The following is a 26174-nucleotide window of genomic DNA, read 5'->3' as shown; positions in this document are numbered from 1 at the left end:
TCCATGGGCACCGATGGAGGAGTGGAGGAATTGTTTCTGATTAACTTAACCACCTCCACCCAAAGACCGGTAGGACCAGAAGCCATACACCACCACCCAGCTCCCAGGCCTAAAAGCCACTGCTCTCCTCCCAGGGAACACTGGATGGTGACGACTCAGAGTGGAGCAGAACTTTCTTGAACTGTTCAGATAAGACAATTTAGACAGGCAGTTATTAGAGCACGGGACTCCCTAAGACTCCCATCCACACACAGACCATTGTAACCCGACGGGTTCCCACCCTTCATTCCCCGACGATTCTGGATGAAGAACGCGCATTTCTTCTGAGAGAGCAAAGAACTCTCGAGGTTACTCCTCCCCTAATTAGCTCTGCGTGGACTTTAACAAGAAAATCCCTCATTTGCGCAGATGGAAAGATGGCAAGAGGGCAAAAGGAGCGGCTGCTAAACAGAAATTCTAGCCCGAGGTCTGCCACTCTGTGGTTTAACCTTGGCCAGCCTCAACCGTACTTGCATGCGTAACACTACCGTGCTCCAAATGCGAGGTGACGGCCAGGATCCGGACGGCGCTCCGGCGCGGGCGCGTGGGGCTGCAGTGGGGGCTTGGTCGCGGCCCCGGCCCGTGGTCTGCGCGCGCCCGGCCGTGCGTGCGGCTGCGGGGAGGATGCGTGTGCGCGCGGGGCGGGAGCGCCGGCCGGCCGCCTGCTTCGGAGCTGGGTGTGCGCCGCGTGCGGGAGGTGAGTGTGAAGCCGGGGCCTTGCGGCGGCCGGAGGCGGTTGAGACCGGGGCTGGGGAGCGGGCGTGGCCACGGGACCGGCCTTTCCTGAAACGCGCCATCCTCCGGAACACCGAGACCTGGGCAGCAAGGCAGGGAGGCGCCGCCCACTCTGTGGCCCTTTCCGGAGCGCGGCCGGGGGTTGAGCTGCCTCGCCCTGGGGCTCGGGCCTCGGCGGCCAGCAGCTGCCCCGCACCGGTGAGCGCGGGAGAAGGGGCCTGGTGGGGCCTTGAGAAACGCGCAGGAGCGCCGGGGCGCGTAGCGGCCCAGGCCGTGGCCGCATGTTGTCCACCCTGCCCCGCCCCTGGGCGCAGTCGCTGCCTTCGGTCGCCTCTCCAGCCAGGGTCAAGCCCGGGAAGTGGCTAGGGCGCATTTGCCGCGGTGGCAGGGGAGAAGACGGGGACAGTGTTACGGTACAGGTGGACCCCTAACGCCTGGGGCGAACGCACTCCCGGGGCTCTGGGGAAGGGCCTGGGGGCCGAATCGTGGGAAGGTGCTTCATGGGAGGGATTGGGAAGCAATATGGACCTTAGGAGGGGAATGGGCGAATTGGATAGAGAGAGGAGGAAACCCAGGGGCTAGTGTTACAGGATTCGTAAGAGGCGGTCTTCAGGAGCATACTAGGCGTTTTAAAAGAAATCCGCAAGGTGCAACCGAGTCTCACTTTCCAAGCAGTGAGAGATGATCCCAGCAAGCAAGCATGGGTAGTCGTTGCATTCAGTATTCTTTCTTTGCTTATTCTCACTGTTGGACTTGGGAGGGAGCTTTGCAGAACAGAGATGATTTTGTTTCCAGCATATTTGCTCAGAGTGCCTGCGTTTAGGAGGTGGCTGCTTTGTCAGGAAAAGGAAGAAATTACCAAACCATGTGTGGTTTTTTTGGTTTTCTTTTTCTTTTCTGTTTTCAGAGATAAGGAAGATTTGACTTTACAGTCTTCAACTGAAAACGAGTTTGTTTTTTAGCTTTTCCCAGGTGGCTTAGGCAAAGGAAGGGAGCTGAGTTTGTGCTCATAATGTGTCGGTACCATATAAAAGCTCAAATGACTGAACTTGCATTAGTCTAGAGATGGGAGCTGTTTGATACTAGGAGATAAAAGTCTATGACTTTTTTTTCTCTTAGATTAAAATGTTCATTTGAATGGCCACTGGATAACTCCAGCCCTGAAAATAAAGTCTGTTATCAAAACAGTGTCCATATATAATTCCAGATTAGAGTTTGAGATAATTTGAGAACCTGGAAGGTGAAGAGAGGATCAGGCTTTTCCAAAAATTAAAAAAGGGTTGATACATAATGGCTTGTTCCAGCAGCAATGTGCTAGGTATAGAACATTGATTTTAGATGCCATAGTGCCCAATGTTAACTTAAAACTCAGATACATTCTTTTTCTGTTCTGTTCAGTAGTTCACGGCAAATCTGAGTGTTTTAATTAAAGCATGGAATACAGAAAACAACAAAAAACTTCAGCTAGTGCTTTAATTTCATCTGAAACTCTACAGGTAAGTTCATCTTATTTTTAATTTAAAAATTATCCTAATTGATTAAATCTGCCCATGATAGTGCCTGTTACAAGGTTTTAAGTATTACTGACACAGCTACAAAGTTTTTTGTATATTCTAGCATGTTTCTTTCCCTGAAGGATTTGAAGAAGTACAAGAGTTAAGCTCTACTAAGCCATTTAGATAATATATATTTTCTAAAAAATTGAATTGTTATTAAAATACCATGATACTTCAGGAAAAGTTAACTATATAAACTTAATTTGGTGGGTCATATTCAACTTCAAGTTCAGACTCAACTCTCTTTATCCCTAAGAAATGCTCCACTGAATACTTTTTCTCTTTCTTCTTTGGATGTATGATTTGCTTTCTGCCTGTGCCCGACCTCCAGCTTTGTGCCATCCACCACCGGATGATGCAGGTAGAATCCCCTTTTAGGAAATATCTTTGTCCCTTCACTACTATATAATATCCAGGCCAAATAAGCTTTTACATTGCAGTTTTTCCAGGTATCAGTCATTGTTGCTCACTATGTGGTAGATAGCCACGCTGTACAGCCTCATTGATGAGGTCAAACGTGTGGGGTCAAACAATATATTCTTAAATGACCTTACACAACAAATGCATAGAAAAGTTGCAGTTCATTTAACCGTAGGCTCTTTGGCAAACATCTTTATTAGGACCATGAACAATGATTTTATTTTAATAAAAAGTTGCATATTATAAATATTGATTTGCTTTTATTATCAGGGCTTTGAGTATATTGTGAATTAGACGATAGGGGAAGATGAGAGTATGAGCTAGAAGTATGGTAATTTGTAGGGGCCACATCAAGATTAGGTGAAGATGAAGCCACAGAGCATCCCCAGTTTCAGGCCGCAAGAGGCTGCAGGATGGAAGATTTGGCTAGGGAGATAACCTGTACTCCTTGAAGCTTTGAGACATTAGGGAATAAAAACCAGAGAGAGTAGATTATCAGAGTTTCCCATACCATGTGTATCTGACCCTGAACACAAGTAGTGAACTAGGAAATCATTGTCTATGGCTTAACTTTCTCTGCAAAAGCAGAATTGAGTCGCTGAGATGGAGACCCTATGGTCCACAAAGAAAATATTTACTATCTGTCCTTTTATGGGGGGAAAAAAGTTTGCCCATCCCTGGAACATGGATTTCTGCTAAACTCTCAAGCTGTGCATTTTGAACAGGCTCTTAAAAGTTAGAATGAAGAAGCACTGCTCCTGTTAAAACGTTTCACAATTTTGTAGCCACCTACCCCTGTGGCATGACAGTGAGGGCTCAAACCATGTATCTTATCTGGAACTATATTTGGCTACTGTGTTAGTTACAGACTTTGTTTTAAAGGATGGAGTTACCCACTTCTAACAGGAAAAATTATCATCAACTTTTATCTCTTACTATTATTAAATAGTTCCTTTGTTCTATATTAATAGAAATTCTATAATTTGCTCCTTTATTGATCATCAGCACATTCTGAGAGTAGAAACTCGGCTCCCTCCCATGGTCTCTGATCACTAATTTACAAACATTAGAGCTGGGAGGTCTGCCCCATCTTCTCCAGGTGGGCTTCACGCATGAGTTTCAGTTGAAAGTTGAAGTTGTGAACTTCCCACCATACTCTACATTGAGGGTCAACAGCTTGAAGACAGGGCTTGTCTGCCTTCTTCCCCACTGCTACCCCAGCCTCTAGCACAGGTCCAGAATATCAAATAAGTGAATGAAATAGCCTTAAAGAACTAAGGAAAAGGTAATCAATGACTTAGCTAGAATGACAAGAATAGCAAAGATCTATAGTATTCCTAATTTAGGGCAATAATGGGAAGAAATGTTTACTAGAGCAGCTTCCCCTGTCCCCTTCCTCCAGTGGGGAAAGCTGTTTGTAACAAAACACATACAGAAAGCCCAGCTTTCAGGTCAGTCTTGCTGCTGACTTGTGTGGTCTTTGCTTTGCTCCAGTTTTCCTGGTACCCTAGACCCGGTCATCCTGTTGCTTCTTCCCACTGGCTGCTCTGTCAAATGGTGCTCTCAGACTGCCTACCCCAAGCGTAGAGGTGTATCAGCTTCTGCTGCATTCTCTGCTCCCTGCCCAGGACTCTCAAGAGGCTGTGTTTCTCTCTCTTGCGGGCACTGTGCCCTGGCAGAAGGAACTTGAAGGGTTTGAGTTTGGATTCCAGGTGTACCTCTACCTGGGCTGCACAGGTCTCTCAAAATGGGATTGATGGTAACAATGTTTTGTGGTGTTGTGAAATGTGCTTTGTAAATTGCCATAGAAGTAAGTGCTATAGACTTCTGTAGTGCCCCAAAGCCCACTATGCCTTAAAAAAAACTTGCTTAAAATCCTTACATGTATTGCAAATTATCAAGACTGATTTTTTGTTGTTGTTTTTATTGGATACAAATGCAGATAGGGCAAAAGCAAAAAAGAAAATTACAATTAAATTTTCCTTCTCAAGTCCTGCTGCTTTTGCCTGCTCTTCATTTTTCTCATTCTAAACCCAGAAATCATGCTATAACCCAGAAATCTCTGAAAGATTCCCATAGATAGGGATTGTTTTACCTGTAAGAATCTAGTTTTTTTTTTGTTTTTTGCAAACGGCATATAGTATGTCTTACTTAAATGTCTTTAAAAACCCAGGTGTCTTCTACTTCAGCACTGAAGCATCCTCAGGCTTCCATTTTAATGAGGCTTGAATGAAAGACATTCTCCCACACATCTCAGAATGCAACCATCAGGGGTTTCAAGGGAAGAATTGGGAAATTGTAATGGAGCATGGGTATTTATACTCACAGTCCTCTTACAACTGCGTGACAACCAGGGAGTGGTGCTCGATGTGGGTTTTTTTCCTTAAACTCAGTCAATACTTTAGATTCATTGTTAAAAATTGACCAGTTTAAAAAATTTATACAAAAATGAAACCCTATGCAGAAATGTATACTACATTTTAAACATTATAAATAACAAAGTTGTGGAATCTTGGCATTAGAAGGGATCTTGGAAGTTGCTTGGAATAACTCAAAACTCAAAAACGAATCAACCTCTGTAACATTCTTGAAAGCCACTTGAAGATTTTCATTGATAAGGAACAGCCCATTCTAGTAATCAATGTTGAACCCTCCCACTAATTTTTATCTTTGGTTTCCCATTTGCCTTCTGGAGTTATACTTACATATTGTTCAAAATATTTGAAAGCATCTACCGTAGCCCTTCTAAGCTTTTATTTTCCCCAGAACAGAACACCCCCAGTTCCTTCATCCCATTTCACCCGATCATTATGGAAGATGATACACTCTTCATCAACTGGGTTACCCTCTTCTGACTTAAATCTAACTTGTCAATGATCCTTTTAAAATGAAACATGTATGTGGCTATGGAATTATGGCCCCTTTTGCTGAGAAATTTTTTCTGTTTCTTGAACTCAGGAGTGTATCAGGGGGGTGTGTGTGTGAGAGTGAGAGTGTGTCTCTGTTGGAAGAGGGGAACACATTATAGTATTAACCTATAGAATTTCTGTTAGCACTGTCATTCATTCCCAAGCACTTGGGAGTGCTTTCTATGTGCCAGGCACTGTGCTAGGTCCTGGGGACACAGTGGTGTGCAGGACCTGAGAGGTATCCTGGCTCAGTCCTCTAAAGTTCTGATGAGAAAGGCAAGTCCCCAGATTCGATGCCTTTCCTCTCCTTGCTGTTGGAACTAGAATCCATGTCTCCTGATTCCCCAATTATTCTTTTATATCCCCACCTTTCTTCCTATGGAACTCAAACTCAACTAAAATCTTAAGGTTTTTTTAGGTTGCTGTTAAAAAAGGGTCCCCCACCTGTTCTTGTGTAGTTGGTGTTTTGAACTCTGACATAGGACAGTAAATCCGTCCCCATCAGATTTCATCTTGCTTTAGCCCTTTTCACTAACACCACTCCCCCAAAGTATTTTTGGATTGTAATTACATCTTCTAATGAATTTGCTGTTTTTTTACAGCTTTTTCTTGTCTTCAAAATTGAATAAGCCTACATTCATTTGTCTTTAATCAGAAATATTAAACAAGAAAAGACTGAAGACAGGCCTGTGGTTAAACCCAGGGCCTAGAGATTTTCTCCCAGGTTGACAAAGATGCTCCAATACCTTACACCATCAGCAGGGGTGTGTGGGGGGTGGATTATATCTATGGCTTCATTGGTCAATACTGTATTCTCAGAGTCCAGCACAAGCCCAAGAAATGTGTGTTGAACAAATGCGTGCATGAACAATATCCTGATTATGACGAGTCAGCCAGTTTTGAAACCATCTAGCCACTGTCATTAGACTCAGATTCCCATTTTGTTCTGGAGTTTAAAATGCCCAGCTCTCTTCACAGAAGCTTAATTCTTGTGGGTGATCTAAGGCTTGATCTTCTGATCAAGGAACCCTATTGAAAAGGGGATGAGGTCAGACGGAGCATCCTGGTGACTCTGCTGGCTCCTGACAGCCATTGCTCTTGTGTCTGGATGTTCACTGTTATCTACAGAAGCTCAGCAACTTATTCAGAGTTACTTGGAACACAGACTCATTAACATTCTTCCCTTTGGCAATTCCTCCATTGCTGAAAAGTGATCTCGTCAGGGAAGACTCATTGAAAACTGTCTCAGTGAGAATTTGTAAGAGCTGAGCATGATCTGTGTGGAGGTTGAACAGTGTTTGTATTTAGGAGTTCCCTTTGTTTAAAGTTTCTGGTTCAGCTTTGACAACTCTTCATCTCTGCGGAAGAACAGAAGTGCTGCCCTTTGTGGAGGCAAGTGTGAGGACGCCAGGCCAGCAGGATAAAACAAGTTAGAAGGAAGCTTTGTAGTGCAGCAGTGACAGACTCCACGTGGGAAGGTGAAGACACCTGGATTCCTAGCTCTGCTTGGCAGGCTCTGACACCCTAACTAAGGAGCCGGTCTCCAAATCTCAGGCTCTTTAGCTGTTTTAATAATGGTTTCTGCTTCATAAGGCGGTTTTAGTCATCAAACAAATGGAAATATGAAAAATACTTAACTATAGTACCAGGACAGGGTAACAGCTGTTGCTAAAATTATGGTTAGAAGGGAATATGAAGAAGTCGAATAGAGTAGAAAGCAAGCCCTTTTAAATGTGAGCTTTTGTTTGCCCTGACAGAGTATAGCATATTTGATTTTTAAGCATTATTAAATTAGGCAGATATACCAATTGCTATTCATTCATTCAGTAAATAAAATTCGATTCCCTGTTATCCAACTGTGTGCTCCACAGTAAGGAAAAAAAATGTAAACCTTACCAAATAAGCACAATCCTCAGATAAAGTGGCCTGATGCCACCGGAGTATCTTGTGCTTCAGTTGGAAAAGGTTCGTGTATTTTGTAGAAATACATGTTGCTAGAAGAAGTGCCTGTTATGAGACTTTTGACAGTGTGAGTCATAACCAAAAAGAAATAATGTTCAGTTGTAGGAGGGCTGTAGGGCAGGAGGAAGGATCCTGGGAGAGGGAGCATGTGAGCAGAGACTCCACTCGGACCAGCATGTGCACCTCTGCCAGGGGGCTTACATCTGCAGGGTAGCAGAACATCAGCCACTGGCGGTTCTAGGGACACAATCCTTGGACTCGAGGAGAAAGCTTACTGGTTTGGAGGGATAAGGTGGGTCCACTGGGATTTGTTTGCATGTTCAATTATATTACAGAGCATGTGGTATCATGTAAGACACATTTGGGAGCTAGGAGCAGAGTTTGTTAAGTGCACAAATGTAGGCAAACAAGAATAAATTAGAGGAAACATATAGTGTGGTTTTGAATAATAACACCAGTACCATCTACTCAGCTCTTCCTGTGTGCCAGCCTCATTCTGAATGTTTAACACACTTTATTTCATGTAGTCCTTACAGTAAACCCACGAGGAAGATATTATTGCTCCCATTTTACAAATAAGGTAATTGAAGCTTAAAAAGGTTAAGTAATTTGCTCAAGTGGGTATTCAGTGCTTCTCAAACTTCACAGCATCCAGAGATCATCTGGGGATCTTGTGAAAAACCGTAGTTTCTGATCCAGTAGGTCTAAGGTGGGGCCTGAGGCTCTGCATTCCTAACATGCTCCCAGGTTGTGCTGACGCACTGCATTTTGGGGAGGGGCCAGGGCATCACATTGGAGTCACCTGAGGAGCTTTAGAAACACTGCCACCTGAGCCCTGCCACCCTCTGAAACTCTAATTTAGTTGGGCCGGGGTATAGCCTGAAGTCCAGTGTTTTAAGTTCTCCGGGAGATTATAATATGCAGCAAAGTGAGAGCCACTGTGTTAAAGAAGTGAGGAAAGAGTAGTGGTCAGACGTCTGCTGGTTGTGCTTGTTTCTGATATAACCAGAGGAGGTCATAGAACACAAAGCAGCGGTGGGTTGTAAAAATAATTAGGTATTTAATCGAGGAGTCTAATTGAATCATAGAGTTTAGATTGCTTTGTTTATGAATTACTGTGTTTAGTTTGAGAAGGTACTAAGGAAATTCCCCTCAAGGACCTGAATTGATATGTGGGTTTTTTCCCTTTATAAGAAATAGAATATTATTAATGTGTGTAATTATGATTTGAATTACACTTAATATGCACAGGACCTTTTTTAGGCAATTAGGATTTCCACCCCCTTTGCAGTATTGTTTCTTTTATGGAAAAGAAAAGTTGAAATGTTACACAACTGGCAGTAGTTTAGTAACTATGATAGTTACCACGCGTTTTTTTCTTTGGATAACTCTGTAGCATGCTTGGGTTTTAAATTTGATTGAAATTGGACCTTAAAATGCACATGATCAGAATCAGTGTAGCCCAGGGGTGGGGAACCTTTTCATGTTGGAAGGCCACATTAATTTAGCTGTAATCAAATGAAGCCACATTCAAGAAACTTCAATTAGATATACTTTAAAATGTATATTATTTTGTAAAAAAAATCTATTATGTACTCAATAATTTCAAAAAATGAAAACTGTTAATTTTAAAGTTAACCTCTTGATGACTTTGTGTCTGCCTTTTGTGGAAAGTATTTGAATATTTGGTTTTTGTTTGTTTTGAGGCAGAGTCTCGCTCTGTTGCCTGGGTTAGAGTGCCATGGCGTCAGCCTAGCTCACAGCAACCTCAAACTCCTGGGCTCAAGCAATCCTCCTGTCTCAGCCTCCCAAGTAGCTGGGACTGCAGGCATGTACCACCATGCATGGCTATTTTTTTCTATTTTTAATAGAGATGGGGTCCCCCTTTTGCTCAGGCTGGTTTTGAACTCCTCACCTCAAGCAATCCTCCCACCTCAGCCTCCCAGAGACCTAGGATTACAGGTGTGAGCCACCTTGCCCGGCCAAGCATTTGAATATTTGGTTGCAGCATGGAGGTCCACAATTTCAGTTGATCCTTTACATTGGTGTCAATCATTTGTGACCCTAAGGACGTCTTGATTTGGGTTAGGTAGGAGAATGTAGATTCACAGCAATAAGTGGTTGAAAAGCAAGAAAGCATTTTTCGGGTGTGTTGCCAAAGGTGTGGGTATCCTACTGCATTTTTCTGTATTTGAATTGGATCTTTCTTAGCATTAAACAATGACTTTAAAACGTCCTCTACTTAGAGCTGTCCTGTAGTTGTATATTTTAATGTAATACAATATATTTCTCCTCTCTTTTGTGAGATATTCTTTTTGTGACTTGTTTATGAAGGCTTTCCCTACACAGAGGTAACAAATAAATATAATCTATATTTTCCTGTACTAGTTTTAGTTTTGCTTTTTTTACATTTAGTTCTTTTATCCACCTGAAATGTTATTTTGGAAATAAATATGAATGTAATTATACCTTTTCCATGTTTATTTATGTACTGTTTATTCAATCCTTTCCCCATTGGTTTGTGATGCCAGCTTTGCCATTTATCAAGTCCTCTTGTATGTGTGGGTCAGCTTGTGGTCTTGCTGTTCAGTTGTTTAGCCTGTCTGCTCCTTTGTTTTAGTTACTATAGCTCTGACATATGATTTTATAACACCCAGTCTCCCCCGACCTTATTCTTTGTTTGCAAGATTGTCTTGATTATTCTTGGATCATTATGGTTCTGAGAATTTTAGGCTCTGTTTGTCAAGTTTGTTTCAAAATCCTTTGATTTTATTGACTAATTTGGGGAAGTAGAACCTTTACATTTGAGTTTTCCTATCCCTGAACATGTTGTCTCTATCCATTTATTCATGTCTTTTTAAAGTATTCTTCAAAAAAGTTTCTTAGTTTTTAGTTTTCTACATCAAAGTCCTGCACATTTTTTTATTAGCTTTATTTGATACTCTATAGTTTTTGTTACTATTGCGTTTTTCCTGTTATGGTTTTGTTTTTTAATATTTCTGGTTTGTTTTTTTTTATAGATATAGTAATTTTATTTTATTTTATTTTTTTATTCCAGGATATTATGGGGGTACAAACATTTTGGTTACCTGTTATGACTTTGCCTCACCCAAGCCAGGATTAGAGGCGTACCCTTCCCCCATACAGTGCTCACCACATCCATTAGTTGTGCATTTACCCAACACCCAACGAATATTACTACCATGTGAGCACCTTAGTGTTGATCAGTTAGTGCCCATTTGATGGTGAGTACATGTGGTACTTATTCTTCCATTCTTGTGATACCTCACTTTGGAGGATGGGCTCATGCTCTATCCAGGATAATATAAGAGGTGCTAGATCACCATTGTTGTTTGTAGTTGAGTAGTATTTCATTGTATACATATACCTTATTTTATTAATCTACTCATGGATTGAAGGGCACTTGGGTTGTTTCCGCATCCTTGCAATAGTGAATTGTGTTGCCATAAACATTCGAGTGCAGATGTCTTTATTATAGAATGCCTTTTGTTCCTTTGGGTAGATGCCTAGTAGTGCTATTGCTGGATTAAGTGGTATTTCTATTTTTAGCTGTTTGAGGTTTCTCCAAATTATTTTCCACAGAGGTTGTACTAATTTGCAGTCCCACCAGCAGTGTAAGAGTGTTCCTGTCTCTCCACATCCTCTCATGGTTACTGGCACAAGAATAGAGACATAGACCTTTGGAACAGGACTGAGAATTGAGAGGTGCAACCATCCACATATTGTCATCTAGTCTTTGACAAAGCAGATAAAAATATACACTGGGGAAAAGAATCTCTTTTCAATAAATGGTCCTGGGAAAACTGTATAACTACATGCAGAAGATTGAAACTGGATCCCCACCTCTCACCTCTTACAAAAATGAATTCACTATGGATAACAGTCTTAAACCTAAGGCATGAAACCTTAAGAATCCTAGAAGAAAATGTATGGAAGACTCTTTCAGACATCGACCTAGGCAAAGAATTTATGAAGAAGACCCCAAAGCAATCATAGCAGCAACAAAAATAAATAAATGGGACCTGATCAAAGTAAAAAGCGTCTGCACAGCCAAGGAAACTATCATTACAGCGAATAGACAGCCTACAGAATGGGAGAAAATATTTGCTTTCTACACATCTGATAAAGGGCTGATAACAAGAATCTATATAGAACTCAAAAAAAAAAATCAACAAGAAAAAATCAAACAACCCCATCAATAAATGGGCAAAGAACATGAACAGAAACTTTTCAAAAGAAGACAGAATAATAGCCAGCAAACATATGAAAAAATGCTCAACATCACTAATCATTAGGGAAATGCAAATCAAAACCATAATGAGATATCACTTATCTCCAATGAGAATGGCCTTTATCAAAAAGTCCCAAAACAAATGATTTGTATATTGAGCTCATATCCAGCATCTTGGTAAACCTATTAATTCTGATACATTATCTTTTCCCCCTCAATTTTTCTGTGCAAATGATTACATTGTACTAAATTAATGGCAGTGATTTTTCTCTTCAGCAATTCGTATGTCTTATTTTCTTTCTTATTTTAGTGGATAGTAAGGATCTTTAGAATAACACTAAATAGTAGAGATGATAGTGGGCATCCTTGTCTTTTTTCTGACTTTAATGGAAATGTTTCTAAAGCTTCATTGTTATGATTATTGGTTTCTTTAACAGGTTAAGGAACGTCCCTTTTATTCCTAATGGTTAGGGTTTTTTTAATAATCATTTTTGTTTTTCATTTTCTGCTTTATTATTTCTTCTCTTTTCTTTGTATTAATAATAACCTTAGAATTATTTTTTTAACTTCCTGAGCTAAGTACTTAGCTCATTTGTTTTTATTCTGTCTTTTTCTAAATATATTATTCATTATATTAATGAAAAAAGCCGGACTTAAAAGTCGGTACACTGTATGACTGCATACCGCATCATTCCATTTATGTGACATTCTGATAAAGACAGAGCTATAAAGAGAAAAAAAAAATAGAGGAGTGGTTGCCTGGGAGTGGGGGAAAGGATTGATGACAGAGGGACACTGGTGGAATCTTTGTTGTGATGGAACTGCTTTCTTTTCTTTTCTTTTCAATGTGCTTTTCGAGTTACTGTAATTGCTTTGTAATTATACTGTGGCTAGAGAATGTGGCCTGTATCGAGTTTTTAAAATTGTCGAGAAGGCCTGTGGAACCTAAATATTTCTATTCTTTTTATTGGATGAAAGGTACTAAATATTTCTGTTAGATTAAGGTTAATGATATTATTTGAAACACTTAAATTCTTATTTTTTGTCTGCTTGATATATCAGTTATTTAGATGTGTTAAAAACTCCTATTAGGATTATAGATTTTTCCATTTATATACATGCTTTTCAGGTTTTGCTTTATATATTCTGATGCTATGTTTTTTATGGTTATATAGCATAATTGTTAAATTATCTTGTTGGATAATTCCTTTCGTTAGTAACAAAATCTCCTTTTTCCCTTATAAATGCTGTTCATTTAAAATATGTGATGTTAATAATTAACCATAGCAACCTTCTTTTGACTGGCATTTTCCTGATACATGTTTTTCTGTTTCCTAATTTATATTTTGTGTTGTTTTGTTTTAGAAGTGTGTCTTATAAGCAGTATATGCAGAATTTTAAGCTAATCTGGGAGTCTCTTTTTTAGTAGGTGAGTTTACATTTATATTTACCCTAATTAATGATACACTTAGATTTATTTCTGCCATCATCTTTTGTGTTTTCCGTTTGCTACGCATTTTCTCTGCTTCCTCCTCCCCTTTTCTGACTTTATATTGACTAGATAGTTTGCTTTGTTTCTTTTATTTCTCAGTCAATTTGAAAGGTATATGTTCCATCTCTGTTCCTTCAATAATCACTCTAAAGGTTAATTTTTTAGCAGAATATTAAGGTTTATCATTATCTTCTAGTTCCTCCTAAACCAGCTAAGAACAGTAGCATATTTCAGTTTTTCTCTTCAACATCTTTTTGTAGCCATCATGTCTTTTTTTTTGAGATAAGAGTCTCACTCCATCGCCCCAGGTAGAGTGAGTGCAGTGGCATGATCATAGCTCACAGCAACCTCAAACTCCTGGGCTCAAGTGATCCTCCTGCCTCAGCCTCCCGAGTAGCTGGGGCTACAGGCATCAGCCACCATGCCCAGCTAATTTTTTCTATTTTTGGTAGAGAGGGGATCTTGCTCTTGCTCAGGCTGGTCTTGAACTCCTGACCTCAAGTGATCCTCCCACTTTGGCCTCCCAGAGTGCTAGGATTACAGGTGTGAGCCATATGTCATTTTTTACCTAGTCTTTTAGTTCACTGTTTTACTACTTGAAAAAAATTGTTTTTGTTCTTTTCTCTTTTTTTTTTTTTTTACTACCCATATTTATTAGTTTTCACTGATAATCTTGCTTACCTTTGTTTCTTGTATTTCATTCCTTGCCCCCTGAGTTCATTTTTCTTCATATTAAAATATATCCTTTGATGCTTCTTTCAGCAAGAGCTTGGGGACTTTGTAAGTCCTAGTGTGTTTGAAAGTGTCTTTATTTTACTTTCATTTCACTTCAATTCTCTAAAATTCACCTATAAAATATATACAGTGAAACCAACTTTACCTACTATACAGGGGAGAAAATAAAATTTTTTTGTAAATACTGGTATGTGTGTGTATATATATTAGTAGTAGCTAGTATAAGTCTTGTTTGATTTATGTTAATGTTCCTGTATTTTGAGTGGGTTTTTTGAAATGATTCCTTACTGTGTTGAGATAATATTTACTGAAATAATAGAGAATAATAGCTAAGAGAAATGTCATGAGTTGTACACGATCATACTTGTGGAGGAAAGCTAGGATAAGAGGAAATGCAGGATCTTAACCTCTAGCTTAGGGTTACTACCATTCAATGGAACTTTGAATCATGCAAGCATAAAATCCAGTTTTTCAGCGTTGTTTTTATTTACAAAGGCAATACATGAACAGTTTGGAAAATCCAAATGATATGGAAAGAAAAAGAAAGAGAGAGATAAATCTTTTAGATTTTTTTTTTCTAATTTTCCAGTTTGAGAGTTTTATGAGAATACTTCTGCTTGTGAGTTTGAACATCTTATTTTAGTGATCATTTTTGTTATTCCTTTGAGAATTGCTCTTTCTGCCATTGTCTTTTGGTGTTGATCTTTTCCTTAATCTATAATAATTCATTTTTTATTGGGCTTATAAATTTTTTGTCATAAGTGTTTCAGGTATTGTTTTCTTCGGTTTTGTATCTTTCAACTTTGTGCTTTAAAGAAAATTTTTTTGGAGCTTTTCAACCTCTTTCAATAACTTGTTGAATTTTTTATTTGATCAAAATTTCCTTTGTGGTTTCTGGATTTTTTCCTTATAGTGGAATAATTAAAAAGTCTTCCCCACTTCAACATTATTAAAATTTTTTAGCCATGTTTTGGTGTTGTTACAGTTCACTTTTCTCCCATCTTTGCATGTTTAATCCATTTGGAGCATTTTTGGTATAAAGAGTGGCATATATCAATGCCTCCTTGTTTCTCACATCCTACTTTGGTTTTTAAACTTGACCAGTGAAAAAATCCAAGATGTGAGCAGATTTAATCATAACAGAAAGTGAGATGTACTTCAGTGTTTTTCAGCTTATTAATATGTCTTGAATATTGATGAGCGGAGCTGGAGGTTGGGAGGGGACAGAATGGGTGGGCAGTGGTAGCTGGAGTTCTCATGGCAGGACTGCCTTCTGTGAACGTGTTTGGACAGAGAAGTAAAGAGAGGATACCAACAGAATGTCTCTTAGCAATTCTGTTTACCTTTTTTTAGTGACCCCAGTTCTTTGTCAGGGGAAGTGGGACCGTGGTAGGGTGGCGTACGATACCGCTGGTGAGAGAATGTTGATGCATGTTGTAAGTCTTGAATCCACACTGTTTTTGAATTCCAACTGCCCTTTTTCCATGAGGAAGCCATGAACTCTGAATTCTGTGGACAGCAGTATTTTTTTAACTTTTCATATCCACATATGTTCCTCGTTCAGAAAGGAATGGGGAATGAGTCTTTTCCCTTTCCTCCTTAACCCCTAAATCCTGACCCATAAGTAAATGCTATTACGTTTCTTCTATTTCTTACAGAAATTTCAAGTATTATTTTTCCTTTAAAAAATTTTTTGATGTATAATGTACATATTTTGGGGGTACATGTGATATTTTGATACATGTATACAATGTGTAGTGATCGAATTAGGGTATTAGGATAGCCATCACTACAAACATTTATCTTTTCTCCAGGCATTATTTTTGACGATTACATACTGCTGTATGTTCAGCTGGGGAAATTGAAGGTCTTTGATTCAGAAGAAACAAATCAAGAAGAAGGTAAGAAATAGAAATGTACTTATGGCTTTGAAATGTACTTTTCTTCAAGTTGTAATACCGAGATTATTTCTTTAGGATAATACATTTTGACAATAAAAATCAATTAGAGAACGCAGGGTGTAATAGATGCCAAGGGTAGAACCAAAGCTGGTGATGACAGCCTCTATTTGTAGAATACCTAACACAGGACAGAGTCTTTGCATATATTACCACTAATTCACACTGTATTAATATCTTCAACATGGAGACTGCAAACTAAGGCTTCAGGAGGTACATAACATACCCACTTGTCCTGGTTGGTAAAGGACAGAGCTGAAGTGTGGACTCTGGTCTCTCTGCCTTCAGAGCCACCTGTGTTGTAGGTGACCTAACGTCTATTCCGGCCCATTCTTTAAAGGCCTCTCCCTGCTTTTTGGACTAGATAGTTCTTCCTCTTTTTGCTGCTGCTTTATTTTCTCCAGGGTTCCATAGGCAATAGATGTCATAACCACAGTCAAATTTTCACATTTAAAAACGATAGCTTATGGAATGCATAAAAAATAACATTTATATTAATAATTTGCCAAGTTTTTTCCATTATTGAAGAGTTAGTAGGGCCTCCATCACCCATGTGCAATTACAAATGGCACCCTTACTCAGGACACTTTCCTTCCACTTGTCCAAAATATGTTATAATATGCTGATTTGTTAGAATGAGACATTTGTTATAATAAATGTACAAGTTGTCAGCAGCCGAGATGTAAATGGTACCCCCTGAGGAGTGTGCAGTGCCCAGTAGCCAAGTGAGGAGAAGATGTATAAAGGTGTTGTTAATTACTTCTGTAATTCTTATTGTAGAACTATTCTGTTTCAGGTTTTTCTAGGGACTGGCTGTGTATGGTTAGTAAGGGGGTAGGGGAGGATAGGAGGTAGGTGGACAGACCTACATTTTATCCTTAAACAAATGGAAAAAGCATATCAAATTTTAGTGTCCATCGCATTCCTGCTATAGGCCTCCCTCTGTCTTGCATGTTTGACTTCTGTGAGAAAAATTATCTTTGCCAACAAGGTCATAGAATGTCAATGGAGAGGCAAGACACATACACGTGGAACTGAACTGGAGAGAGTTTGCCAAAACATTCCATTGCACTGTGTGACTTAAAGGATAGAAAGCATTAGAGATAGAAGAGGTTATTGTGGCCAGAAGTTATCAGGGCAGGTAAGATATAGCCAGGTGGAGAGGACAAGGAGTCTTGAAATCCTGTTATTTTCATATGCATTCAGAGGCAGAAGAGCTGTGTGTCCAAAGACCCTCAGGTGACCCAAGGTAGGACCCTTAGGTAGACCAGCCTTCCCGTAATGACATTACTGTTCATCCTCCATAGCAAATCTTGGCTTCCCAGGTGACTGTGGCTGAGAGGGCACTGTCAGAAGCTGCTTCAGATCTGTCCCTCACGCTGAAGCATTTGCTGTAAACAGTCTGTACTGCATGTCGTGCCACGTTTACACGTTGCCTTGGGATTCTTCTCCCGCCGCCTCCTCCCTTTTGTCTCCTTAATGCCTGGTCTGTGGATGTAGAAGTCCAGCAGACTGAAGCCTATGCTCATGGTGCAGGGAACACCCTACGGGATCCCAAATTGTAAACCACTCAGCCTTGGGATCTGGAGCAGAGCTGAGGCCGTGCTGTCACTCCACAGTCTGAATGCTCTGTGTCTCTTTTTTTTTTTTTTGTCTCAGCTGGAAGTTCTGTGTAAAAGCAGGTGTTCTAGGAGGTTCCATCCCATGATTCTGATCTGGTGTATGACTTCTGAATAGACTGCAGTGGGAATCACATGAAAGCTCAGTACTAAGGACAGGCCTTTAAGCACTCGCTATCCAGACTGGGCATTGAGTTTAGCCAATGAGGTGGAAAGGGGGCTGGGGTGGTGTTTTGGGCAAGTAAAAGCTATTTCATAGTCAGCATTTAAAGCTCAAGAGATGGTTATCCTGTTTGTGTCTGGAGGACTTGCCTTTCAGGGGAAGAATCTCAGTGGTCACCGTGAATAGAATAGTCATCGCTACAGGGTTTTTCTTATCCAGATTTGCTAGAATCCATATCAGATCACACAGCTGAAGAAGACCTTTGGTTTATTTGGGCTTGTTGCTAATAAAATCTTCTTGCATTAAATCCTTCTTTTTTCATAGTGGTAAAGAAGAGACATATTTTATTTGCTTGTTTTTATTGTAGATTTATTTTTAACCTTCCATTACTCATACGTTTCCCTCCAGACATCTAGGACAAAGTTATATATCATAATAAGTAGTTATTTGTGTAGAACAAGAAGTAGTAGTTTTTCCAAAATAATCAGAGGATATGTTTTAACCTTGGTCTTGATATAAAAAGCTAAAATACATTGTTTTTTTTTGGTTGATGGTATCTATCCTCATATAGTTAAATGCAGGTAAGCAATTCTGGTCAAGATTTTCAGTTTTGCTTTGGAGGTTTTGTTCTCTCTTTCTGCTATCATTTGAAAATCTGTTTTGGGTGGTAGAATGCTAACGCAATCTTTGGTAAATCTTCCAGACCCTGTGGCTCACGTGCTTCAGAGCTGCTGTGGATGGCCCCAGCTCTCTTGCCTGCCCTCCTGAGTAGGATGTCCCTGAGATCCCTCAAATGGAGTCTCCTGCTGTTGTCACTCCTGAGTTTCCTCGTGATGTGGTACCTCAGCCTTCCACACTACAATGTGATCGAACGTGTAAACTGGATGTACTTCTACGAGTACGACCCAATTTACAGACAGGACTTCCGCTTCACACTTCGAGAGCATTCAAACTGCTCTCATCAAAACCCATTTCTGGTCATCCTGGTGACCTCCCACCCCTCAGATGTGAAAGCCAGACAGGCCATTAGAGTTACTTGGGGTGAAAAAAAGTCTTGGTGGGGATATGAGGTTCTTACATTTTTCTTACTAGGCCAACAGGCTGAAAGGGAAGACAAAATGTTAGCATTGTCTTTAGAGGATGAACACCTTCTTTATGGCGATATAATCCGACAAGATTTTTTAGACACATACAATAACCTGACCTTGAAAACCATTATGGCATTCAGGTGGGTAACTGAATTTTGCCCCAATGCCAAGTATATCATGAAGACAGACACTGATGTTTTCATCAATACTGGGAATTTAGTGAAATATCTTTTAAACCTAAACCACTCAGAGAAGTTTTTCACAGGTTATCCTCTAATTGATAATTATTCCTATAGAGGATTTTACCAAAAAACCCATATTTCATACCAGGAGTATCCTTTCAAGGTGTTCCCTCCCTACTGCAGTGGGTTGGGTTATATAATGTCCAGAGATTTGGTGCCAAGGATTTATGAAATGATGGGTCATGTAAAACCCATCAAGTTTGAAGATGTTTATGTCGGGATCTGTTTGAATTTATTAAAAGTGGACATTCATATTCCAGAAGACACAAACCTTTTCTTTTTATATAGAATCCATTTGGATGTCTGTCAACTGAGACGTGTGATTGCAGCCCATGGCTTTTCTTCTAAGGAGATAATCACTTTTTGGCAGGTTATGCTAAGGAACACCACATGTCATTATTAACATCACCTACCAAAAGCCTAGAGAAGAACAGTATACTTTTTGGAAAGTGTTAAGTGTGGTACTGTGGAAAATTCATGGGAAGGTCAGTGTGCTGGCTTACACTGAGCTGAAACTCATGAAGAACATGGAGACTGGAGATTTAAGCTTTACATGTGATCTTTTTTGACAAAAATCAAGTCAGGCCCTTTAAAGATGATATTCAGAGGAATTGAATATGAAGAAATTAGAGGTTTTGCTAATGAAATTAATAGGACTAAACAATTTGGACATGTCATTCTATAGGCTAGAATTTCTTAAAAGGGTTTCTCTGAATTATAAGCTCATTAGTTCATAACAGTAAAGCAATGTGGAGTTTTATTCATTGAACAATCTCGTCACTTAAAGGTTTCGTATATATCGTATGTGGATTACCAATTTAAAAGTATAGTTCTGTGTAAAAAAACTTCACTGAAGTTATACCGAGCAAAATTTCATCTGTTTTTGGTCATTTAGAAGGTACTTCAAGATGTTGCAATATTTCAGAGTTATAAATTATTACTTAATATTACTTTGAACTTCCCGGGTGTTTAAATGTTTTGATGGTTTCAATACTGTGTAAATAGAATAGTGAATCACTCTTTATATTGAAATGTTTTTCTAGTTACTTCACTGAACAGTCTGTTGATAGCCCCATTAATGTGAAGTCGTAGGTTGTTATTGTATATCAGTAATCTCTTGGACTTTGTTAAATATTTTACTGTGGTAATATAAAGAAGAATTAAAGCAAGAAAATCTGAATTATTGTCTTGTTTTTTAAAATATAGTCCCCAGTGTTTTTGGATGTCACTTCATCTGTCTTATTTTTCCACCCGGAAATTAGGAATAATTTAGCATGCCAGGCAGTATAGGTCCTTTTGCAAAGGACTCTGAAGGCAAAAAAAAAAAAAAAAAAGGAGAGAACCTGATGGCCAGAATATTATGGAAAGAGTGTCAAATTCCAGTATTTGAGTTGGAAAGAAGAGACTGAAGATCCAAGTTGCATTATTAATCTGCCCCATGTTTCCTCATTGACAATGAGTTTGTGCATAAAGAGAACAGAAGAAGGAAAAAAAACTGCTGCTGTTATTATTAGTTTCTCGTTAGGACGAAAGCCCTAATGTGTAGTCTAAAGTCAAATCTCATTTAAATTTTGTGCTTTCTTAGAAGTACATTCCTCCATAGAAGCGGTGATGTATCTTTTGTTGGACCTGCTGAAAGGAGGGCAAAGAGGAGCACTCCTTCCCCCCATCTTCCAGGGATTATGCGATTTCCTCTTAGAGTTGATACAGGCAAGTGATTCCTTTTTTCTGAATTATGTGATGGCAAAAGATCAAATCCCTTGTCAGGAACTGCAAACTTGAAAGTGTATAGTCAGCTCTTGTAATACTCAGATATTTATAATTCTCCTGTATGAAAAACCTAACTTCAATTAAAACTGTAATGCATGGTTCTCTATCTAACAAGGCTATTTATGTTTCCCTGGGCTCAGACCTGACCCAGTTATTAATACAATAAAATCAGTTGAATGAAATATTCTGTGGAACCAATCTATGCCCTTGCTAAGCCCCATCCGTATAGGAGTCACTTTCCTTAAGACAGATGGTAGTAGTTATCTTTGTGCTATGATTAGATTTGATGGGGTTTGTGGGAGATTACAGTCATGTGCCGCATGACGACATTTTGGTCAATGATGGACTGCGCATGTGACAATGGTCCCATAAAATTATAATGGAGCTGAGAAATTCCTGTTGCATAGTGGTGTCATAGCTCTTGTCCTAGCACAGTGCATTACTCACATGTGGTGACGCTGTTGTAAACCTGTGCTGCCAGTCATACAAAAGTATAGCACATTCAGTTATGTACAGTAGATAATACTTCATAATAAATGACTGTGTTACTGGTTTATGTATTTACTGTACTTTTTATTGTTAACACATACTCCTACTTATTAAAAAAAATGTTAACTGTAAAAGAGCCACAGGCAGGTCCTTCGGGGGTATTCCAGAAGAAAATATTGTTATCACAGGAAATGACAGCTCCATGAGTGTTATTGCCCCTGAAGACCTTCCAGTGGCATAAGCGATGAAGATAGAAGGCAGTGATATTGCTGATCCTGACCCTGTGTAAGCCTAGGCTAATGTGTGTGTTTGTTTCTTAGTTCTTAACAAAAAAGTTTAAAAAGTAAAATAAATTGGGAAAAAGCTTATAGAATAAGGATATAAAGAAAGAAAATATTTTTGTATACCTGTACAATGTTTGTGTTTTAAACTAAGTGTTATTACAGAAGAGTCAAAAAGCTAAAAATTAAAAAAGTTTATAAAGTAAAAAGTTAAAGTAAGCTAAAGTTAACTATTGGAGGAAAGATTTGTTTTATAAATTTAGCGTATACTAAGTGTACAGTGTTTGTAAAGTCTATAGTAGTGTACAATAATGTCCTAGCCTTTACATTCACTCTCCACTCACTCACACAGAGTAACTTCCAGTCTTGCAAGCCCCATTTATGGTAAGAGCCTTATATAGATATACCATTTTTTATCTTTTATGCCATATTGTTCCTGTGTTGCTTCTATGTTTAGATACACAAATACTTACCATCAAGTTTGTCTTAAACTCCTGGCTTCAAGCAATTCTCCTGCCTTGGCCTCCCAGAGTGCTAGGGTTACAGGCGTGAACCACCGCACCTGGCCTAGAGAGAACTTTTAAAATAAAAAGTAATTTCCCTTCACTTTTTAAAAAAGACCAAAAAACCAGAAAAATAAAGTGTGAATAATTGCCAAATTTTGGAAGATTATTCATTCTGAACTAAAGATTGGTGCTTAAAAGATCTCTAAAAAGTTAAGTGATTATGAAAAACATTAAGAGACTGAGTCAATGTTTTTTGTTTTTAACTATATGTTTCTTAAGCTTTCAAGTGGTACACATTAGTCAGCTGTGTTACTAAAATCATGACCTCTGGTATTTAGCCAAGTCAGCAGCTTTTTGAGTTTCAATTCTCATAACAAAGTTTAATTCTGGAGCCTACCCTTGGGCTGATGCTAGCCCATCTGCCACAGCCCTGCCATCCCCATGCTCTTACACACACTTCCTCACTCATTTACATTGCTTGTCCATAAGCATTGAGTTTGTGACCCATAGCACATCAGTTAGCTTTGCTAGATGTTGGTGCAATGACTCCCAGATCTCGGAGGTTGAAGACAACCATGTTTTCTTTTCCTCCACGTTGCATGCCAGCACTTTGCTGCCACCTTGCTCCATGAGTCTTCTCATCCCAGGACTCAGGCAGTTAGGTAGCTCTGCCTGGAACATGTCATTCATACAGAGGGAAGGAAAGAAAGTGCTGGTGGAAGCACAACACATCCACTGGCGGAGAAAAATCCCTTGCCAAACCCAATGTCCATGGGATGGGGAAGTGGACGTAACTACCTGCCATGCAGCATGCAGAAATGTACTGCTCTTCAGAATGGGGAATGAGCAGTTGGGTGCAGTGCTGTAATCTGCCACAGTGTGTGAGGGGAGAGGGAGCTCAGGGTTCTGTGTTGCTGAGGCCGGCTCAGGTGGATCAGAGTTTTTCTGGCTCACTGGGATTAGGTGCTTTGGGCTTTTGGCCCCTGCCTGAGAGGGCTGCCTTTTCACCCTCCTTATTCTTTCCTCAGCTCTACCCTAAATGGTCTTGACACTATCACGTTACCAGCAATTCCCCAGATGCAGAGCAGCCAGAGCAGAGCTACTTAAAACAAGTATTTCTGAGCATGAGGTGGGGTTAAAGCCCTTTTCTCTTGGAGTCTGGTAGTAGTTGCAGGACAAAGGGAGAAGAGGGTAGGAAAGGGATCAGCTCTGAGCAGGGAGAAGGGTGAGTGTGGGAAAGGTGGCAAGCCTGTCCTGTCACCTTGGGGTTCTTATAGCCATTGATCCACTAGAAATTAATCTTTTGTGTATTAAACCGACTGTTCTTGGCTGGGCGCGGTGGCTCATGCCTGTAATCCTAGCAATCTGGGAGGCTGAGGTGAGGAAGGATCACTTGAGGTCAGGAGTTCAAGATCAGCCTGAGCAAGAGCAAGACCCCGTCTCTACTAAAAATAGAAAAATTAGCTGGGCGTGGTGGTGCGCACGTGTAGTCCCAGCTATTCGGGAGGCTGAGGCAGTAGAATCACTTGAGCCCAGGAGTTTGATATTGCTGTGACCTGGGCTGATTCCACGTCTAGCCCAGGTCACAGAGTGAGACTCCATCTCAAAAAAGAAAACAAAACAAAACCAACTGCTCCGGATTTTGCGTGAGCTGAAAACCAACTCACTGAGATTCCTTCACACTCTCCATCAGCTCCCCGATTATTCCATGTGGTTAATATGGGACCAGACCTTCAAGAGTCCATGCCGATGGGAGTGTATTGGTGGGAGACGGAAGCCAGGGGAAACTTGGGGGACTGGACAGTCTCTAGACAGAGTTTGTGCCCAAGCCATCTCCTGGGCTTTGCAAGAACAAAGAAGGGTCCAACAAGGGTGGACATCATCACTCTGTATTTAGGGTGAGTGATAGAAGGACACAAACCTGCACTTGGATAGTCTTTTAGTTCTTGGTGTGGTCAACACAGCCAGGGGCAGAGTGACTCATAGGGTAGAGCTAGCAGAGACCTTAGAATTCCCCTCTCCTCTGATTTCCAGGTTTTTCTGTAACAAAGGATTAAAGGGGTATATGCATAATTTTCAATATTCCAAAAGCTGAGTGGAATCCATACATTTGCCAAAGCTAAGGAAAATGTTTCCATTGGCTAGAATTTAATCACCTGAGACAGTAGCCACAATCAACTTATGCTAAGCAACACCTTGATCGTGGGTTATTTTTTGTCTGATTAATAAAATGGAGAAACTATAGTGCAGAGTCATGAATGATGGTTCACTGAGAAGGAAGAAGGGCAGTAGATGGGATCTTTGCCAAGAAAAGGCTTGGGAACTCCTGTTCTTGATGTGAGGTCTCTGAGGTTCAGTCGGGTCATGTAACATGTCCAAGTCATTGTCAAGCCAGCACTAGAATGAATGTTCCAGGCCCAGCCCCACTGCTCTGTGTTAGGGTCCCCTGAGTTATTGTAGTTTGGCATGCCTCAGGAGAACTCCCTTTCTCAGTGGAATGGCAGACATTTCCGGAAGGGATTTCTCCTGTCTCAGGGGTAAGAGGAACTTTGAGATGCCAGGCTGCAGTCTCCAAAGGATCTGAGGAAAGCTGTGACCACCCAACATCTTGGGGAAGTCACGGGGTGACTCCGTAGTGGGCAGATGTTGCCCCAACAGCAGGTTCCCTGTGTGACGAGGTCCTGTAGCCAGACACAGCACTAGATCTTTCATGACATCATACAAAGCGTGCTGCACGTGCATTTCAAACTAAAAGCGTGTCCTCTGTACTTTTTACTAGGGTCTCGATTATGGAAATGGGGTTAAATTTTTTTTAATTTTGGGGGGGTTAGATGTTTCTGGAAGGCAATTTGTCTTCCAGTATAAATGCTCATTGCCTCAGAAATTCTACTGCTAGGAATCTTTCCTGAGGGATTTGTCAGAGCTATTCATTACAGCATTTTTTTTTAATAATCATTCAGTGTTCAACATTAAGAGAATATTGATTAAATTTCAATGTTGTCATAAGTTTGAATACAGTCATTAAAACGATGTTTATGAAAAGTTTTTTTTTTCGTTATGAGCCTAAATTTATTTAAAATAAAAAATTCAGGTGTGTGTATGCGTAATGTGATCTGGGCTATGCGTGCCCAGGTACCTCCAAATCCTTGATCCTTGCTCTCCCATCAGTACCCAAACAGAACAGTTTGCATCCCCACGTATGTTACTGTAGGAAGGCCACCTTTCCATGCTGTGACGATTCCGGGGCAGAGATGTGGCTTTTGACTCTGCTGAGTCAGTCTGTGCCACAGCCTGACTCTCCACTGCTGTCCTCTTCTGGCTGTGGCACCTCTTCTCAGCCTGCTCATGGACCATATTACCCACTTTTTTTCCTCTCCCAAAGCTTTACTGCAAGGTTGCTGTGAATTCTAGAACTTCACTTAATTTGAAAGTAGTAAAGGATTATTACTGCCCAGGGAAGTGAAGGTCTTCTAATTCACTACCTCATACTGCTCCTAGGACCTTGCTGGTCATTTCTTGTGGTAATGGTCTTGAAAGATAGTCCCCCGGTGAACAGATTTACGTGCTCCTTTGTGTAGTCGCCATCCACACTGACTCTGGCCAAGCCCCTTGTGACCAACTGAGTGGGACAGGACAGACACTGCCGCCTGACTTCCAAGGCCAGGTCAAAGGGAGCCTTGCAGCTTCTCCCTTGCTCTTCTGGAATGCAAGCTTCTGTCAGAAGTCTAGCTGCTCTGAGACCAGGACGCTGGGAGGGAGCCCAAGCTAGCCACTTAGAGAGGTCGTGTCGAGGGGTGGGGGTGGCAGGGGGCCCCAGCCAGCTCCCTGATGCTCACCAGGCCAGCTGAGGCACCCAGTGTGAGTGAAGAACTCATTCTGGAGCCCTCAGACAATGCCAGACAACACTTCAAAGACCCCAACTGAGTATTTCCCAGGTGATCCCCCTGAACCCACAGAA

The 26174-nt window shown here is 40.4% G+C and overlaps 1 protein-coding gene across 3 annotated transcripts; it reads left to right on the top strand.

Annotated features, from left to right (window-relative positions):
* The first annotated feature begins 2172 nt into the window (after window positions 1–2172).
* B3GALNT1 (beta-1,3-N-acetylgalactosaminyltransferase 1 (globoside blood group)) lies at window positions 2173–20350 on the top strand. 3 transcript variants are annotated; one of them, XM_012650427.1, is made up of 3 exons: window positions 2173–2270; window positions 4245–4339; window positions 18544–20350. In XM_012650427.1, exon 3 carries the CDS (start codon window positions 18578–18580, stop codon window positions 19571–19573), a length of 996 nt encoding a protein of 331 aa, XP_012505881.1. In that variant the 5' UTR covers window positions 2173–2270; window positions 4245–4339; window positions 18544–18577; the 3' UTR covers window positions 19574–20350. The 3 variants fall into 3 exon arrangements, with proteins under 3 accessions (XP_012505881.1, XP_012505882.1, XP_012505883.1); XM_012650428.1 differs by lacking the exon at window positions 4245–4339 and having other exon boundaries at window positions 18544–20069; XM_012650429.1 differs by lacking the exons at window positions 2173–2270; window positions 4245–4339 and adding an exon at window positions 9384–9449 and having other exon boundaries at window positions 18544–20069.
* Window positions 20351–26174: the final 5824 nt, after the last annotated feature.

This window comes from Propithecus coquereli, unplaced genomic scaffold (genome assembly GCF_000956105.1).
Source record: "Propithecus coquereli isolate 6110/MARCELLA unplaced genomic scaffold, Pcoq_1.0 Scaffold325, whole genome shotgun sequence".
Classification (NCBI taxonomy): domain Eukaryota; kingdom Metazoa; phylum Chordata; class Mammalia; order Primates; family Indriidae; genus Propithecus; species Propithecus coquereli.
This window is presented reverse-complemented; position numbering and strand designations above follow the sequence as displayed.

Excerpts from the sequence above, each read along its gene's own strand:
- B3GALNT1 (XM_012650427.1), top strand. The coding sequence starts at position 18,578 with ATGGCCCCAGCTCTCTTGCCTGCCCTCCTGAGTAGGATGTCCCTGAGA.